General features: G+C 39.1%; 2 protein-coding genes across 6 annotated transcripts in view; one reads left to right on the top strand and one right to left on the bottom strand.

The window, feature by feature from the left end:
• Positions 1–19579, bottom strand: part of Sarm (sterile alpha and armadillo motif) — a 40571-nt gene that overhangs the window by 15104 nt on the left and 5888 nt on the right. For 3 of the 5 annotated variants that reach the window (XM_070214830.1, XM_070214831.1, XM_017156350.3), the window contains one exon: positions 1596–1877. In XM_070214830.1, the coding sequence (XP_070070931.1) occupies positions 1596–1877 (282 nt within the window). Of the gene's footprint in view, positions 1–1595; positions 1878–16264; positions 16609–18965; positions 19143–19579 lie in introns of those variants that run through there. The other 2 variants (XM_070214832.1, XM_070214833.1) reach the window with 2 other exon arrangements.
• Positions 3870–7977, top strand: LOC108067369 (dyslexia-associated protein KIAA0319 homolog). The gene is made up of 8 exons (XM_017156358.3): positions 3870–4614; positions 4670–5953; positions 6010–6141; positions 6200–6308; positions 6368–6558; positions 6619–7135; positions 7203–7370; positions 7432–7977. Exons 1-8 carry the CDS (start codon positions 4021–4023, stop codon positions 7623–7625), a joined length of 3189 nt encoding a protein of 1062 aa, XP_017011847.3. The 5' UTR covers positions 3870–4020; the 3' UTR covers positions 7626–7977.

The raw sequence follows: 19579 nt of genomic DNA, 5'->3' as shown, positions 1-19579 counted from the left end.
GGGGAAATGAACATTACGGGGGGCGGACGAGTGGAACCGGACGGAATCGGAGGCACTCTGCTCTGCTGACGTAGAATTCGATGGCGACGAAGTGTGCCGGTTGCCGGCAAGTGACTCAGCCTCCATTTAAAGCGAGTCAATAAGAGACAGCAAGAAGAAGACCGTGGAGAATGTGTTTTATTTAGATACCCTGTATTGGAGGGTATATTGAATCTAGGGTTTTTAGAATAGAATAGTTAGTTATAACTAAAATAAATAATAAAAATCCATAGATAATATTTTACCAGGGTATAAAAAAAAGCTATAAACATTTCTTTTAACATATTATAAGACTAAAACAAGTTGAAGAAGATTTAACACACAATTATTTAAATATAAGGTATTTCTGAATCACACGTTTCGGCATCAACTATCTGATTGTGTAAGGAAGATGAGATGTTCAAACATTTGCGTCAGTCATATTGCAGCGCCTAACTAGCCGGCAAAATGTGTCATAAAATTCTTACAAAACAAATTACTTTTCTGTCTACCTTGTTTATAAACTGTCAAGTTCTAATTTAGTAAATTAAATAAAGTGGGAATAAAGCTCGATCAGGTCAGGGGCTATTTTTGACAAATGAATGGCTAACAGTAGCGTAACTATCGAAATTCTCTTCAAATAGGTCAAAACTTTTTTGTGCCTATCCTGATAACAAATAGATCTGATAATGTTTTCGCAAGTAGTAAAATGTTGATGGACAGTCCGTATCAAAATTAAATTCAAATGGGTCAGTCTCTATTTTTAGCGGATGAAAACTGTCAACGCTTGTAAACTATATGATTGGCAACTTCCTTATCGAAATGAAGGCAGGGAAAACTCAAAGATAAAAACGTGTGCTGGCTATGCAAATTCTAGTGAAAACCCAATTCGTATCTTATCTATTTGAATCATAAAAAAAGCATAAATAACTTGTTAACAGGTCATTAAAAACGGTTAAAAAATTTTGCGGCACGTTTCGCCCAGCCTTTGTCTCCTCTCGTTTTCTAAATTGTTCAACAATTATTCGAGTGTTTATTTATGTAGCTACAACTCAATCAAGCCGGGCAAATAATAAATACGTGATTAATAAAACCGATTTGCTTGTACAGCAGCCGCAACGTCGCCAGTGGGGCTGTAAAATACCAAAGGGTAATCTTATCAGGGAGAAGGAGGAGGAGGGGTTCCAATAGAAGGGCATCGAGCTCATCGATGAATTGTGCCTGTGTGTAGGATCGGTTATCAAGTGTTAACCTCTAGACTTATCGGGGTAGCAGTACCACCGAAAGGTTCCGACGATTAGGGGGTTCCTTAAGTAATGCGTTAAAAATAGCGGCATTATGCCAGCTCTGCTTGATTTCATATTGTTCAGTTCAGATATCTCAACTGATGACCACTGCTGCGTCAGATTCTATTTTGTCTAACAGAGTACTAGTGTATGGAATTCTTGATATACTTAAGACTAAAGAATATAATCGTTTTATTGTATTTGAAATGCCCCGAGTAGTAACATAGATACTTCAGACTATAAAAGACTTTTTTATGACCGTAAGATTATTGACTTATTTTATAGTTTTACCTGTTGTGATGTGGATGTGGACTGGTGTGAGGTTTCCTTAAGACTACTGCTTGAACTGGAGCTGGTATTGATTTGCCTGCCATTCGCCGTGCTGGCCAACACACCACCCACCCCACCGCCCACTCCCACTGCAGATCCATTCAAGGTCGTGGGGGTTACTGTGGTCACTGTGCTGCTACTGCCAATTGGCTGTGGGGAGCTGTTCTTTTTGTGGAAATTCTCGATCAGGGAGGAGGCTGGACTCAAAACCCCACTGGGCGAGTTATCCGAGAAGTCTGTCATCTGTAGGGTAAACAAAAAAAACGAAATTAAATATGGATGAGACATGTAAAGAGTGAGTTTGCAATGCAAGCTTATCAGTTAGAGCAATGGCGGAATGACTTCCTTATATGGCAATGAATAACTCAAAACTTTACAGATACACAAGCTCGCAAATCTCACAGCTTTCAGCGAAACGTCTTGGTGATTAACAGCAAATATACAGAAATTGTGGATTCCCCATGAAGTATTAAAATATTTAAACAATTGATGGGCCATTATAACACTCATTCATATGCCTAACGTGTGCCATTCAATGAGATTTATGTGATGTATTTATTCATTGGCTATATAAATGGGAATTCTTCAAATAGCTAGGCTTTATGTCTGATAACACTAGTTTACAGCCGAAATGCTCCCCAGCAATTGATGGCAAATTCTATTAGTTTTGGACCCCTAGATCACGAAAATAGCACTAATTTTTTGTTTACATGTCGCCGCCTATGATAAAACTTAAATTTGGACTCTGTCAACCGAAAAAAGTGGAAAAATCCGAACTTTAAAAATCCACCATAAATCCAGTTTTCCATGGATTTGGGCCATCCGGCTTGTTTTATTCGGTAGGATGTAAACTTTAAGTTTGTAACCATTATGATTTTTCAACGGATTTATTTTGAGTTTTTACGATATATACAGCCGACTTACAGTCGACCAAAAAACACATTTTTCATCTTTGTCAAGTTTCTGCGCTGCCATTACTTATCCAATCATATTGATCTGTATGGCAAAGTTAAGCTCTGATCTATTGACTTTAAAATAAAACTAAAACTGGCCCAATCGGGTGGATATCTGCCGAGATATAAGAAAAAATTTGAAAAAAGTCCGAAATTTAACATTTCGAACTTTAAAAAATCTTTAAAAAAAAACTGTGCCAACACTAACAGAATTTGCCATCAATTGCTGGGGAGCACACCAAGAATATTATTTTGTAAACTAGTGTAATCAAGTTTTTATCGATGTCACTGTAAAATAAATCAATTAAAGATGGTAATTTCAAATCAGGAATCTATTTATTCTCTGGATCTCAAACATTATTTCCCTGATAGAACCTGGAAAATCTCTGCTCACAATCAATATTTTTTCATAGTTCTCCTTTTTTTTTGGCTAGTTAATGCAGCAGCTTTAGATAATAGTAGCGGCTGGCCATAAAAAACCGCCAACAAGGCCATGAAAATTATACACCGAGATAAATGGACTTTCGACGGATTTTAGGGGGCCCAACAACAAACGGAACAAACCGACAGGGATCAGCATAAGTTCTGGTTTGATTCGATGAATTCAGGTTGATTTATATTCTTTGCCTTGCATTTGCGTGTTTAGCAATTAAAAATTTGCATAAATACAATGCAGTGATTTATCTGAGTTTGCCTGAAACGTAATTAATTTCTCTGCAATGCGATTTGTGAAATTCGATTGGCGCGTGGGCCGCCTATATTACTATTTAAATCATACAATACGACTGATGGGTGTGTATGTCAGGGTGATTGTGTGTGGGCAGCACGAGACCATGTTTAGTAAATACAGCAGCGGAAAGAATAATAGCTACATCTACATAAGTGTCATCCTAAAATGATATTGGTTGTATAGGGTGAGTCATATAGCTATAAATTATAGAGATATGAAGATAAATTTGGTATAAGACAACTTTACATTGGATTTAAATCAAGAAATGGTATTGTTGTAAAGTAAGTTCTAAGTCCAAAGATATATTTTAATAGCCTAAATCGTAATTCTGATCAATAATTGTGTAATTCATTTAAAATAAGTAAAGTCAAAGCGAAAAACCGTTACCAAGCAACCCAGAGAGAAAGCTTTTCCCCGAAAGCTTTTGTTCGTTATTTCTCAGCGGTAACTTCCGTATCTAACGCTCTATTCCTCTCTCTGGGGAACTGGAGAACTGTAGAGCTCGATTCCGTACCACTTACAACACTGCTTACTGCGCAGGGCTGGCGTAATTATAAATCAGCTGTCAGCTGGAGTGATTGGTTTTTCTTTTTGTTGTGCGCTGGCCGAAAGAAAAAATAGTATAGCCAGTGTTTTGCTGGTTATTTTAGACCCGAAACTCTAGCAATCGGCCGAGTACTTCGCGGAGGAGCCCACATTAAAGATGGTTCAAGTGGGCAACTGGATTTTCAACCTGCTTTTGCTGGCCATTTCGATGGCGTCAGCATATGCCGACGTCACAACGCAAAACGCTCTGCTGGGTGGCAGTAAGAAACACAAGGAAATCCAAATCCCAGAAGCTCCATCCCAGAATTTGGTGTGCCACAAGATGCTGCGGCACGTTTTCGAGAATGCCACGCCGCGGGATGAACAACAGGCGGGCGTCTTCGAGGAGTACAAGCCCCCGCCGGATTCGGTGGAGCCCCTGGAGGAGGAGGCCTACCTCTGGAACTGCCTGCAGGCGTGCTGCGAGAAGCCCCGAAATGCCACCAGTTCCTGCAACGTGGTGCTCGTCTTCAAGGGCAAGTGCTACCACATCCGTTGCCAGAGCAACCAGGCCTGTTTGCCCAAGCTACGGGTTCGGATGCCCAACGAGAAGGTTCAAATGGTGCTGGTGAATCCCCTGGGCGAGGCCACCTGGCCACAGCTCCTCAAGGCAGAGGCCGCCAAGCAGAATGCCGAGATCCTGCCCTACGACGAGGCGGCTTTGAATTTCTGGAAGCAGCCCAGGCGATTGGGCTACCTGGCTCGCAATCAGGTGAGAGCTAATTTAATTACTAAGTATATAATAACCGAAAAACCTCCTTTCCCAGGAAACCCCCGTTTATGAGGACGACGATTTCCCTTTGGCCGACAAGCGGATGAATCAAATGATCTTCCAGCCCGACGAGAACGATGTGTTGGCCAACGAAGAGCTGGGCTACTACGATACGAATGCCAAGTTTACAGCCTGTGATGTGGAGAACCCTTGTCCACCTCCACAGCAATGTGTTCCTCTCCAACCGAATGCCGTGCGAGGAGTTTGCACCTGTCCCGAGGGATTCGTGTGGAACAAACAGAGGAAATGTGTAATGGCAGCGGTGCCCTATAGCTCCTATCTCACCAGCAATGAGGCAGGACAGCAGGAGGCGGCTGCTAGTGAGAATTCACCAGAGGTATCTGCTCCTCCTTTGAAAACCGAGCAGAGTAAGGATATTGTGGTGTCCGTAATGTCCAAGGAAGTTCGCCTGCCGGAACAGGAGGTTACCCTCGCCGCCTTTACGGTTCCCGATGAGCAGACCAGCGATACCAAGTACAAATACCTGTGGACACTCATTTCCCAACCGAAAGGTCCCATGAACGGCACCATTTCGGATCAGAGCAAGTCCAAGGTGAAGCTATCGAATCTTTCCGAGGGCCTGTACACCTTCAAGGTTACAGTAACCGGGGACAACGGAACCTTTGGCGAGGCAACGGCAAATGTAACCGTTCTCCCAGAGAACCGCATCAATCAGCCGCCTCAGGTGATCATTTCGCCCAGGGAGCAGATCATCCGGCAGCCAACAACTAATGCCATACTGGATGGCAGCACCAGCACGGATGACGATAAGATCACCAATTGGCACTGGGAGGTGATCTCGGGACCCATTGGTTATCAGCCAGTTTTGCCCGAGGTCAATACCCTCCAGTTGGATCTCACTTCCCCAGGAAACTATACCTTCAAGTTGACCGTAACCGATTCGAATAACGTGACCAACTCCACCACGGCCACCATTGCGGTTCTCAAGGAAACCGACTATGCTCCGGTGGCGAATGCCGGTGATGCGGTGATTTTATATCTCCCAAACAATAATGTCACTCTGAACGGAACTGCCAGCTCGGATGATCACGAGATCGTCGCCTGGGAGTGGACCAAGGATGCCAGCGATGAGGCCAAGGCTGTGGATATGCAGAACACAAGAACTCCCTACGTTCAGTTGTCCAATCTGGAGGAGGGCATGTACACCTTTGTGCTCAAAGTCACCGATGGCAGCGGGCAATCCAGCACAGCCAAGGTCCATGTCTTTGTGAAGCCCCCAACGAACTCACCGCCAGTCGCCGAGGCAGGAACTAATACGGTATGTTTTGGTAAGGTTAATATCTATTATCCGGTTTACAAGCTTCCACTTTACAGACCACTAGCTTACCCATTAACTGGGTGCTTTTGAATGGTTCCGAATCCAAAGATGATATTGGCATCAAGACTTATTCATGGAAGCAATTGAGCGGACCCAATAATGCTGTCATCTTGAAGTCTAACTCATCGGTGAGTAACTAACCATCTTTATGCATTGATCCTTGTTAATCTCCCTTAAACTCCACAGATTGCCAATGCCACATCCTTAACTTTAGGTCTCTATGAGTTTGAGTTGAGTGTAGCAGATGAAAACAATAACACGGCTACGGACACCATCTGGGTGAAGATTGTTCAAGGTAATTAACCTGCAGCTTACTTAAGCTCCTTACTTCATCTATTACTTTCTTTAAACCAGAACGCAATGCCGCCCCAATAGCCAACGCTGGCGGAGATCACACCATCACTTTGCCAGCAACAGCCATTTATTTCAATGGTTCCAAATCCTGGGATGATCTGGCTGTAGTCAAGTACCTTTGGACACGTGATGAGCACAGCCTGGCCGCTGGAGTCATTGTGGCCGAGACCGACAAGGAACCAGTGATGATTGTGAGTGAGGGATGAGCTTCTAATCCAACTGAGACTTATATTATTTACCCTTTTTCCCAGTTAACAAATCTTGTGCAAGGTCGCTATGTTTTCACGCTGACTGTGAGCGATGATCAGGGGTTGACCAGTTCAGATACGGTCAGCGTGAATGTCCGACGCGATCCCAAACTGCTAAACTTGGTTCAAATGACCCTGCCCATGGGCATCTCGGTGCTCGCACAATCCGAACTGGATTCCGTGGTGCAGAAACTACAGCTTCTGCTGGGGGACGAGAACAAGATTCAGGTCAGGGAGCTCAAATACGATCTGCATACCGATGCCACTGTTCTGGTCTTTTATGTGAACGATGGTTTGGGAAAGGCACTAGATGGCCTGCAAGTGGAGCGCCAGTTGAGGACTCAACTCCAGAAAGATGCTTCTATATTGGGCGCATTTGCTGTCGACATTCGCACCACCGTTTGTCAAAATGATTGTTCCGGTCATGGAACCTGTAATCCCATTACACGGGCTTGCATATGCGAGGCATTCTGGATGCCTTCAGCAGGTTACTTCTTCAATAATCAGGAGGCCAATTGTGGTGAGTTTTAAAGTATATTATATCATTGTATCATTGGTAATACGTTTAAATTTTATTATTTATTTAGACTGGTCTATATTGTATGTGTTTGTTGGAGTGATTGTTGGCTGCCTGTTGCTATCTGGAGTATTTTGGGGCATCGCCTGTGCGTGCAGACAATCGAAGAAGCCGCGACTTCGCCAGAAAGTGCAAAAATATTCATTGATAGGTAACAAGGATGAAGAAGCCGCCAATTGTAAGTGTAAATTAAGTGTTTCTTACAGAATGATAAATAATATCATAAAATTCCCTTTCAGATTCCCGCAACACATCGCTGACCGAATCGGAGACGGATTCCGATGTCCTTTTTGAGACCCGGACCAAGTCAAATGGCCTGGGCAAGCACAAGTCGCACAGTCATGGCCATGGAAGTAGTGGCGGCAGCGGATCTTCCGGTCGGGATGGCCACAAGTATGGAGCACAAAAGTTGGGCCGCAAGATTAAGGCATAAAATTATAGGCATATGTGTGTGTTAGTCGATCTACTATACTGTGTGTGTGATATCTATTTGTATTTCTAATGTACTCGGATCTTTTGTACTTTCCGCAAAGCCGTCTGAAGTCAAGTTGTCTATAAGTTCCTTTACGTGCAATTATGTTTAAGTTAAGAGTTTTTCTTTTAGATTATTTTAAGCTGCTGCTGTGCAACAAACCTTGTTTATAACGTTTAGTTTTACTGCATTTATACTGCGATACTTTTTATGTGTGTATATAGACATAGCTGTTCACAATCAATGTAACAACCAACATGTAACTGCTTAAAAGTGCATTATTACCCACATTAAACGAAACCAATAGATGAAATACGGCCTTTCAATATTTCGGATTAAAATGGAAGGGAAACAAATGTCAATAGTTTCATTTGCCACCGATTTATCATGGCAAATGCCATTTAACTTATTTTATCAATCATTCATCGCAGTGTTTGGGTAATTTGTATGCAGAAGCTTTATCAACCAAACGAATGCTGAATGCATTCGAAAACATTTATTCTTTGGCGGCTACAGTTTGACATTCCCCCCGACGATATTTACACGACTTGTTGACTTATCAGTGAGGTTTTTCTGGCAGCTTCTTTACTTTGATCAGATTTTAATTCAAACATTGACGCATTTCAAGCCCACACACAAGAAAAGACAGCACCAAACTAGGTTCGCAAGCGGATTTCTTGCCAATTTGTACAAAGCGAACAAAATTTATTAACATCTCTTGTACAGCATTTTAAAATATTTTTCATACTTTATCTTATCTCTTTTAGTCAATGGGTTTAAAAGGTTTTAAGTGCTGATATGATAAATATGTTAAAAATATTGTTTTGATGAGTTTAAAAAATCATTTTGATAGAATAACCGGTTGACTTTTTCTGGATTAAAAACTGTCAAGGGAATGACTAAATTCGGTAATGTTTTAGAGGAGAAAAGAATTTAATTAATTATTTAAAAAAATGTTTCCTAAGTTTTCTTTAAGTGAGTTTATCTTTTACGATTTTTGGCGAAATAACTTTAAGAACCCAGATTCGCTGATTCAGTCTGAGCAGGAGCTTAAGTATTTGCGTGTTTGTTATTGATTTTAGCCGGATTTGGCCGGCTCCGTTGGGACCTGACCCCCGCCTCCGCCCCCGCTTACCCCTCTAACGCCCACATTCTGCTGACTGTCACGCGCGACCCATTTTTCACAGCTGGGAGCGGCCAAAAACACGCGATTTACCCATATCCATGTGGCGCCCGTCGCCTGTCGACCGTCGACTGCCACATGTCATGACCATTGTGCTATGTCCTTTGGCTCTAATTAGCCCAGGCTCAGCCGAATCCGAATCCGAACCGACCTTCGAGGGTTTTTGCATGCCCAACTGAAGGTGAGGTTCTTGAACTCTTCTCCGCCCAACCCCCCACTGCGATTTTCTCGGTATTTAAAGTTGACTTAATTGTTTGTTTTCCCCTCATAAGTCTCAATTAAACGCCTCTCGTATTCGAAGAATGCCATCGAATTCTCTTCCACGAACTCTTCCCAAATTATGAATTTTTAATTTCTTAATATGTGATGGCAAACTAATTTGCATGATCTGCGATCTCAGATATCGCAGATGCCGCTCGCTGACAGCTTACAGCTGTTGGAGTTGTTCACATGGGGACTGGACAATAATAACGACGTCTGTAGTATAATTCCCCCCGACCCTACAGCAGGTGGCTACTGGTATTATCATTATTTTTGTCATTTGTCAAATCAGCCAAAGCTAAAAAAAGAAAACGATTTTTTTTCTGTTTGTTTTGTTTTAAAGGCGAATTCCTCTGTCGTTTTGTGTTATGGCCATTTTGCATAAATTAAGCGATGGCTTTATTTTGTTTTTAAAATTATAAAACGAAGAAAAAACGATTATACTCAAATCACACATTATTTCATAATGGATTTTTGACAGTGGATGATTTATGTGGAACAAAGCAAGATAAATAGCAATTTGGACTTGAGATGAATTTTCAATTAAATAATTAAATCGTTATCTTAATTAACAATTTGAGCTGATACAGGCACAAATGAAATGAAAAGATTTTATCATTCATGCAATATAATTTAAAAGTGTAAAATATTAAAAAAGACTTAAGTGATAATTCAGTAGTTTATTTGCCTACAAATTATAGTTGGCACACGTATTACAAATCTTAACTAAAAGGAACTTGTCATTTATGAAAGGAAAATATTAATTAATTAAATAATTTTAATAGTTATACCAGCTCTTAAAAAATATCACACTTGTTATTCAAGTTATTCGGTAGTCGTTTAAAGCCATTGACACTTTGGTGCCCCAAAATAAATATAACCTTACATTTTAAACTTGATGATTGGCAGAGTTATATATCAAAGAATTTTGAAGACATCTTACAAATTCCGAAACTAAAACCCCGTTTTAAGGTATATACTTGTTTCGTTGTGGATTTCATTAAAAAGTTATAAAACTTTATCAATTAACATACAGACAAAAACAGAACCCATAATAGAACATCGAGAAATAAAACTGGCTTTTATGTGGGTTTTTTGTTTGATTTTTATGTGATTTAAATGAACACCAAATCTAAAATGGGCAGAGGAGGGGTTGAGGGGGTCGGAATTTTAGCAAAAAGATAAAAAGGGGTGGCGGGGAAATAGCAACAAAAAAATTGGCACACGAGACAACGGTTGAGTGATTTTTAATGTATTCGTGACAATAATTTTTGGGTGCTGCTGATATGGGGAATAGGTTGTGGGGCAAGAGGGGGTGTGGGTGGTGGCAAAGGGGTGGCAGAAACACCATAAAATGTTTTGTATTGTAGTTTTATTTGCGTTTTATTATTGTTTAATTAGTCCCTGGCATTCAACTATGAATGCCAAACTTTGTTTGTTTGCTCCCAACAGTAGCAGCTAGCCCCATCCCATTTTTTTTTACTACCCATACCCCCCTACAAATCCCCACACTCACACAGACAGAACTTCTTTCATAAAGCGTGTTTATTGTTCTAGGGCGGTAAAATTCAAATGCAAAACGGGGAAAAAAAACACGAAACAAGGGGAAAAAATTGCGAAAAAGAGAAAATACAAAGTGAAGATCTAGTGTGGGCTGTGACATTTCGAGAAAAAAAGACTACAACAACGGAGACTGTTTCCAATGGGTCGTAGGTTGAGGCCGTCGTGTGGGCGAAGGCGATAAAAAAAAACTGGATGTGCAAACACTGACTGCGAAAAGTTGATGAATGGCCTATCCCAAGTGTAGGCAAATGGAAAAGTAAACAAGCCATATAGAAGTGTTCATAACTTTGTTCAAAAATAAAACAGTTCAACTTCAAAAGATAAAAGGGTCGTAAAAATCTACACTTTACGGAATATTTACTTTTACTAATTAGAAGTAGAGTCAGGTGATAAAAACAGCGATTTAAGGTCATTAGCTCTTAGAAGACGACTGAGAACCTGCAACATAATATGACCTTTTTACGAATCAGAACATCGATAAATCAACTTCGAAATGCGTGAAATACACAACGTTCCCACTCACTGTCTTCGGCGACTGTCACCTTCAAGTGCACTTATTTTAGCCAACTTTCAATAATTCAATTTTTGCACTTTCGTCTCCGTCTCGGCTTTCAGTTCTCCCACTTCTCAAGCGCTCTTCCCCCGAGACAAATAATTTGTACCTGATGCACCTGCCACTGCACCTGCCAAGTGAATGACGCGCTTTGCAATTTGAGCACTCAAAGGTAGCAAATTGAATGAAAAAAAAAACTAAAGCGGGAAAATATTTACGATGACATGGCAGGCAAAGGTATTTCCGATTTGCTCCACCTCCACAGCCACATCAGACTCAATTTTCTATTCAAATTGCCCCGTTGCAATAGATAATACAATCCGTTGAGCAAAGGAAAATCGGCAAAAAGGCAAGGCAAACGGGAAAACCGCACAAGTTCAAGGTCAATGCCATTGGCATTGTCGTGCTCTGTGATTATATTTTTGTATCTGCATCTGCATCAACGTTTTGTATCTGCATTTTGTGTATGGCAACGACTGCAACTGAAACAGCTGCGATTGCGACTGCCATTGCCAATTAGATCTGTCTGAAATGTGTCTCATTAGCTAGAGATTAATCTAATGCATTCGAATTTGACGTTACATTTAGCCCACTGCGTGGGTGGATGGCTCACCTGAGAATGATGCCAAAAGTTAACCAAAAGGAACGATGAAAATTCCCCTTTTTTGACCCCCTTATTAAATGGTACAAAACCGATATTCGTGTAAGTCTGGGATTTAGAATCATGAAACAAAGGGAAGTGCTCACTTACTCAACGTTATGAAATAGTTACAATAATAATATTGCGGTTATTTATCTCAGTTCTAACATGAATTACACTACTGTGATCATTCACAAAACATTCTATGTGTTTTTGCGTTAATCTCCTACAATTTAAAAGTCCCCTTAAAAATGAGTCAAGATAGCTGTTAATCACAATGCTTAAAGTGTAATTTCACCAGTGTATGAAAGTACATGAATGAAATAAATTAATTATATAAAAGGTTTAAATTATAATATTTCCTAAACTGTTTAGAAATAAACCATTGTCTCCTTAAGATTTAATTTTAAAAGCTGAAATTTCAATGAAATTTTGTACAATTTGTAAGTAACATTTTTTGTCTACAGTATAAATCTTTGGTCGCCATAAATAAAAACTTGTTAGGGTTGTTTTCATTGTAACACCATTGCCTACCCCACTTCTGTTCTATTTCCCCCTTTTTTTCCGACAAAATGACGCATTTAGGAATTGAATTCGTCGTTATCCCTATACTTTGTTTGTCGGGATTGGGGCTCTCATATTTTTGGGGGTCGGGTCAGATTGCAATCCCTGCAATACAAACGAGGGTGTGTTTGCTTTCGGCTACCCCTTTGATTGCCCAATTGCGTGGGCCGGGACAATGTCTTTTGGACAAGTTTGTCGCGCTCGCGATTCGATAACAATTGTGCTGGCGGCGGAGATAAGCCGTAAAAAAGCGGAGGAAAAGAAAACATTTCCCCGAAAAACTCATATCTATGTAAGACCCGTGTGGTTACCTGTACACCGAAAACCGGTTCGCAGATTCTTTTCACCTGGGCAAACTGCCAATCTGGGAGACGAGGTAAAAGTGCCAAATTGTATATCGTTTTAATGGGTTCTCTATGTGAGACCGAGAGTGTGTGTAGTGCAATCAGAAAGCATAATCGAGGCAATCGACCATGAAACTGAGCAACAACTACGCAAACTATCTATAAGATACATTTCCCATCGAACAGCCAATTGTGGGCAGAAAAGGGGTGAGGTAGCTTATTATACCCCTAGTATAAACAATAACAAGTTTTTTATGTCTTTTCAGCGGAAAAGTTTATACAGAATTTCCTGTTGCTAAAATATACAACAAAACGTTTTCAAAACTGAGTTACAAAAGAAATATTGGCAAGTTTTGGTTGAAATAAAGTATAGATAAAAGATTTAATTTGTTAAACATCTGGAATTTGTTTCCCTCTTTCGAATAAATAGTATATGTTCTTTGTGATATTCAATCCTTGGTTCAAAAATTTTAAACGAAATGAATTTATTTGCTGATGTTTTTAATAATTATTACCTTTATTTAAATTAATTATATATATATAATAATTATATATATATAATAATTATATATATAATAATTATATCCTTCGATCAAAGAAAAGTTTGCATAGGTGAGCTCTTAATTTTCACTTCATTTCACAATATTATTTTATTATCCACTAGAGGTATTTCTTAGTTTTATTATATAGGATTTTAAAATTCTATAAAATGTGTAAATTTAGTTTTCACTTTCAAGATTAGTATTCTAACACTTTACTAGAACCAACAAATATTTTAATCCATTTCGTTAAATATTATTAAAAAATCGTAATTTTGTGTGATTTATTATTACGCTTTGATATTATTTAGTTTAACACTGGTACTTTGATTTCAGCTTTTGAACGCGCGACGGCGACGAACACAACTGAGTTATGAAAACTGAATGAAAAACACAAAAGCAGAGCAAAGTAAACTTGTTTGCCGCCTGCCCACCCCAAACAAAGGGGAGGGAAAGAGAGAACAAAATAGAGAGAGAGAAACAACAAATGGCCACAATTTTTGCGCTTTTTGAGCATTTTAATTCAACAACACTGGCAGTGAGAACAGGGCATTACCATCTGGTAAAAAAGCTTTTTGAAACTTGTTGCTCTTGTTATTGTTTACAGAGGTCTCTTTTGGTTTCTCTCTACTAAAAAATATAAATATCTGGCTCTTAAAAACATATTAAATATCTAGAAAATATGGAAGTGAAAGAGAGCGCAATTAGCGACTTTAATTGTTTGAACTCCGGCTTTATTTCTCATAGAGATCACCCACTTTATCCCCCTCTTTATCACTCCTCGATACTTATCTCTTTCTCGCACACCCAGCCGTTGCAAATTTGAATTAAGGCTTCACCCTGTTGTATTTCGTATCTCTTAATTGAGTGAAGCTGCAATTCAAGTGGACCGTGTGAGATCTACGAGAGGCTCGGGGGTTTTTCCCCCCGACTCGGCGGAAAATCATCTTAATTGAATTCATTCATAAATTACAGCTTTGAACTGGCCCAACAAGTCTCTATCTGGAAAACATCTACGAAATTGGTTCATAAGTCAGCGAATTAAATGAAAGGCTATTCGGAAAATGGTTTTTATTGATGGGTTAGGATAGGAATGTGATCTCTGGGGAATCGCTTTTAAATGGATGTAAACAAAAGATTAATCCATAGAGATTTATTTGTTGGACTGTATAATTGTATAACCATATAATATGGTTTCTAATTGAAATACCAAATGTGCCAACCATATTTAAAGACATTTTCCAATTGTAATAACAAATTTCTCAATAGCGGAAAACTTAAATCAAGTAAAGGAATTAAAATATAGTTACTGCGACCCCAACCCCACATCGTTAATCCTATAAACAGATCGAAGGGGCGCCGAAAGAGGAACAGTCGGAGAAAAAGTAAATCCCCGATCCACGGTAGGGTCGCCTGCTCCACAAGTCCACCAGTCTGTCCGTCCGTTTGTCCGCTCATCTGTCCGCCAGTCCGTTCCGTTCCCCCAATTGACGTCAACGGCGCCGCCGACAGTCAGTGAGGCAGGCCGAATGAGGCACGTACTGGAAATCAAATTATGTAGTTTCTACATTATATAGACAAAGGCGACGTCGGCGATGGAATACAGAATACAGAAATAAAACATTCGGTTCCACTTTAGAACGAGACCAAAAACAACACAAAAAATCCCAGCAAATGCGCACACAGCAAAGATCCAGATCTTGGCTATATAAGCGGAATACCATTATATTTATAGAGGAGATACGAAATCTTTAACCAATCTAAGAGAATAGGGCCCCAGAGACTTTCTTGGGCCAGGTCGAGAGTGCGAATTAGCAGATGTTTCTTAGCTTCTGGATACGTTCAATTTGTATGGATATATCTGGGCTAACCACTTATAGTGGGCCGATTGGAAATCCCCGGGCCAACTGCAGTTGACGCATTTCCAGCCGACGCATTTGGATCTCAATAAACAAAAGCCGCATGAAATTAATTATAAACAAATAGCTCTATTCCGTTCGATTTATGTGCCGGCAATTTTAATGGTTTGTGTTGTTTTGTTCTCTGAATTTGCCAACGCTGTGCCACGGAAAAAAAAAGGAAAACGTGTTTGAAAAGTGGAAAATTAATGTTTATTTTCAATAGCTTGGCGGTATTAAATGTGCGTTTTAACTTTCAGTTAGAGTGAGTTTTATGTCCGCTCGTAAAACATTTAAAATGACCCTCAAAAATGGTTTAAAATGCATTGGGGTTATACATGTGTAACGACAATATGTGAATTTAATTTAGAAAAATTAAATGGTTTAGAGTTGACAGAAACTCTAAATGTTTACTATAAATTATACAATACAAAATTTAAAATGAAATGACAAAATTTAAAATACCATAGAAATTTTTTGATACATAGACTTTAAAAAAAAACGGAAAAAGAGCTCACATCTAAAAATAAAACAAATTTCTTTGTAAACTTTGCACTTCCTGCCCTTTTTTTTAAATTTCTTATCAGAGGAAACGTGATTTTTTTAGAAATTATACTTTTTACACTTTTTAGCCTTGAGCCGGATGTTTCGTTTTTATTTTGTTTAATATGTAGACACAATGTGGCACTGCAGATTCTCAGAATTTCACCTATAGTGCATTCGAAGTCATTAACAAATTTAGACGTGCTGTTTTCGTTCTCCTTCTGTCACACACACAAAACAGGTCCGAATGCCATTGCGTCAGAAGAGCAATCATAAAATCATGTTTTTATATATGTAGGTACCCCTAGAGTGAGCGTTCTGAGTCTTTCGGGCCTTTCACTGACCATTAGGCGAGCGTTCGCCGTCGTCTGGCGGTTGGTCATTTTAAGCCCGCGACGGCGCCGCGGGGTTAATGTACCCTGTGACCTAAACACTCAACACAAAACCCTTGACTCTTCGGCACAATTGGGCCTCCATTGAGGACGTTTTGGATGGGATTGATTGACAATTACCTGATAATGCTGCCGGGGGAATATGAGACGCGATCGCAGGCCGGCTGAAGTGTGGCTGCCACTGGAAGCGGCATTTGCCGGCTGGGTTTGCGCCAGAAGCGGACTTCTTGTCGATGTGACCACCATTGTTTATTATTAATTTTTCACCTGGGTTAATCCAGCACTTTGATTTTCAACTATTTAAACTATTCAAATTCAATCACTCGAGAAATACACAGTTTAAATCGAGGGGTTTTCCTTGTGCACTCGCTGTTTGTTTACTTTTTATTTATGGGGGTTCGTTGGCATTTTTCTTGGGAATTCTTAGCAACAGAAACAAAAGAAGCAAAACAAAAACATTTTTCATTTATATAATTATTAACAAGACCGACGATTAGCATTCCTTGGGGTTAACAGCAGAAAACCGAGATTTATACGCATAATCGCATTCAGAAAGTGTTTTCGGCCAAAAGTATTTTACCGTTTCTGTATTGTTGCGCATAAACAATTATCAAGCATCTGGTTTTGTGCTCGTGCTTTATTGTGATTATTTTCATTTTTATTTGTATTTCGTATTTTGTCTGCTTTTGGCAACCGTTAACCGAAAGATACGAAAGCCACAAAAGATCGCACTCAGAAAGGCTTACACAAGAAATGCCACAGAACTGGTTTTCGTGCCTGGCCGTGCCTGTGACAAATGTATCTGCAAGATACACAATAAGCGTAGCTGATTATGCGTTCCTTCTATGGATAGTTTGGGCCCGGTCTTCTGAGTATATCGAATAGTGGAGCTGCATTTAACTACAGTTTAAAAGAAGCTAACTGATCTTTGAAGAAGCACACAATATCTGATATATTTATCTGTCAATATCTGACAAAAATAATTTAACGAAATGTAAGAATTTTTTTATAGAAATATTAAACTTTTTTAGGCCTTTAACATTTTCTTAGCAATTCTTTGATAATAATTTTATGTATACTTTTTCATACATTTCTTTGATATCCAATATTTAAACCAAACAAACCCAAATTTTGAAGATTTTATTAAAGGGACTCAAACCCTTCCCTATCTTGGCTTTACGATCTTTTTAATGCTCCATAAAAATAACAAGAGAGAACGCTATAGTCGGGTGCCCCGACTATCAGATACCCGTTACTCAGCTAAAGGAAGTGCGAAGGAGATGGAGATAAAACTTTGATCCGCCGTAACTTTTTAACGAATGGTCCGATTTAAAAAATTTCTTCTACATTCCGATAGGTATTGATAAACACCATAAAATTGCATTTTTACTTTTCTGAAATATTGAAATTTTTAAAATCGTATATAAGCGATTGTGGGCGTTAGAGGGGGCGTGGCACCCTTTTGAAACAAACTTGCGCTGCGTAGGAACTCCTAGAATCTGCATGCAAAATGGAAATCTTCTAGCTTTTATAGTTTCCGAGATCTCAGCGTTCATACAGACAGACAGACGGACAGACGGACAGACAGACGGACAGACGGACAGACGGACATGGCTAGATCGACTCGGCTAGTGATCCTGATCAAGAATATATATAGTTTATAGGGTCGAAAACGCTTCCTTCTACCTGTTACATACTTTTGCACGAATCTAGTATACCCTTTTACTCTACGAGTAACGGGTATAAAAATCAAGCTTTCTGGAAAACCCCCCACTTATTTTTACAGAAATTCCAGACCTTTCCATTGGCTTGATCTTACATACAAGAGATGCAAATAAGATACGTTTGACATTTACAGCTTCTTTCGGATCAGACCTTGACTTGATTCGACTTTGGTCTGGTTTCTCACACCTCTGGGCGTGGAACAAGTTCAAAGCCCACATATAAGCTCGGTTGAAACACCTGAAAAGCCCACGTGCTTGGGGTTTTCCCCACTTCCGTTTGCCAGCGTTTTCTTTGTGTCTTCATGTAACTGGCTAATGAGTTTCCGCTTGGCTAATGCAACAACAGTCAGTCGACTGGGCCAAAAGCGACAAAAGGCGTTAACCGCTTTTTCCTGTTGCACTCTTGGCCTGCTGCTTTTTTTTCTGTTTTCGTTTTATTTACTGTGGGCGGTTGTCTGATTGATTTTAAGTCTGCCAAAGCGACGAGAAGCCTACGCAACAGTTTATTTTTTGTGGTTTTTCAGTTTTTCCAAGCACATTTGTTTTGGAACCGGTTTTCTGTTGTTAACTCGTTTTATTAGCCCACTTAATTTTTGTTTCAACAACTTATGTAAATTTATTCTTGAATTTTCTATGAGCTGTGCACTCATTTTCAGACATAAGTTCTAGATATAATATGTATTGTAATTTTATGTAAATTATAGCTTGTACAAATTGTTGTTCATTCATTTTTATTTTGGGTATTTGCATTTAAGATATGTAAATTAATTCTTGGTATTGCCATTTCAAAGAATTTTGTTTTTATCACATTATTACACATCACTTATTTATTTTTCATATTTGTATTTTGTGCTAATTTATATGAATTTATAGAGAATTCTAAACTGTCTTGAATGCTAATAAAATTTTTGTTTGTGTGGTAATTGCACAGAAAGTACTTTTATTTTCCAGACATTTTGCACATGGTTTTCTGTATCCCAAACGACACATGTGTGTTTTTTATTTTTAATCAGACAGTTGTGTATTTTATTTTTAGCTTTCATTTTGATTTATGGTCACAGTTCGATAAAAACATTTATTCTCTACGTTTTACACACTTTTCACTTGGTTTTGTAGCGATCCTTAGGCATTTTCGCTATTTCACAATAATACGTTTGTAGAATAAATTTATTGTATTATTTTTAAGTAGCTTTTGCTTTGATTTTTTCTGTATTTGTCGTTGTCTTCGATTCCGCTCTACGAACTATGCGTTCGAGTCTCGACACAAGACTGAGGCCAGAAATTTTATTTTGTGACTGGGCTGCCTCGAAAAGAGAAGAAACGAAGAGAAAGAGACGGGGACAGAGCAGTCAGAGCGAGAGAGCAGAGAGTGGGTGATCCTCTGCCGAACAAGTTGATTTTTTCTCACTTTGACTGCAGATTGTGTCTGTTTTGATTTCTTGTTATTTAGACTTTTACATCTTTTTCTTTTCGCATTTTGGCAATGATTTGCTAAGAAGAATTTCGCGGAAATATTGGTTAAATTTCCCCATTTAACATTGAGCTTCTTGAGTAGTCGCATCATTGTTTATATTTACCATTTATTTATTTGTACATACGTCTATTTTGTTTTATTTACTCTGTCTAAGCAAACAGAAATCATCTTAAATTGATTTGAAATCGACACGTGCGTCTAAATGGGAAAAATCTTTTAACATGTTTTTTCCCCCTT

The sequence above is a fragment of the Drosophila takahashii genome, chromosome 3L, assembly GCF_030179915.1.
Source record: "Drosophila takahashii strain IR98-3 E-12201 chromosome 3L, DtakHiC1v2, whole genome shotgun sequence".
NCBI classification, from domain to species: Eukaryota; Metazoa; Arthropoda; class Insecta; order Diptera; family Drosophilidae; genus Drosophila; species Drosophila takahashii.
This window is presented reverse-complemented; position numbering and strand designations above follow the sequence as displayed.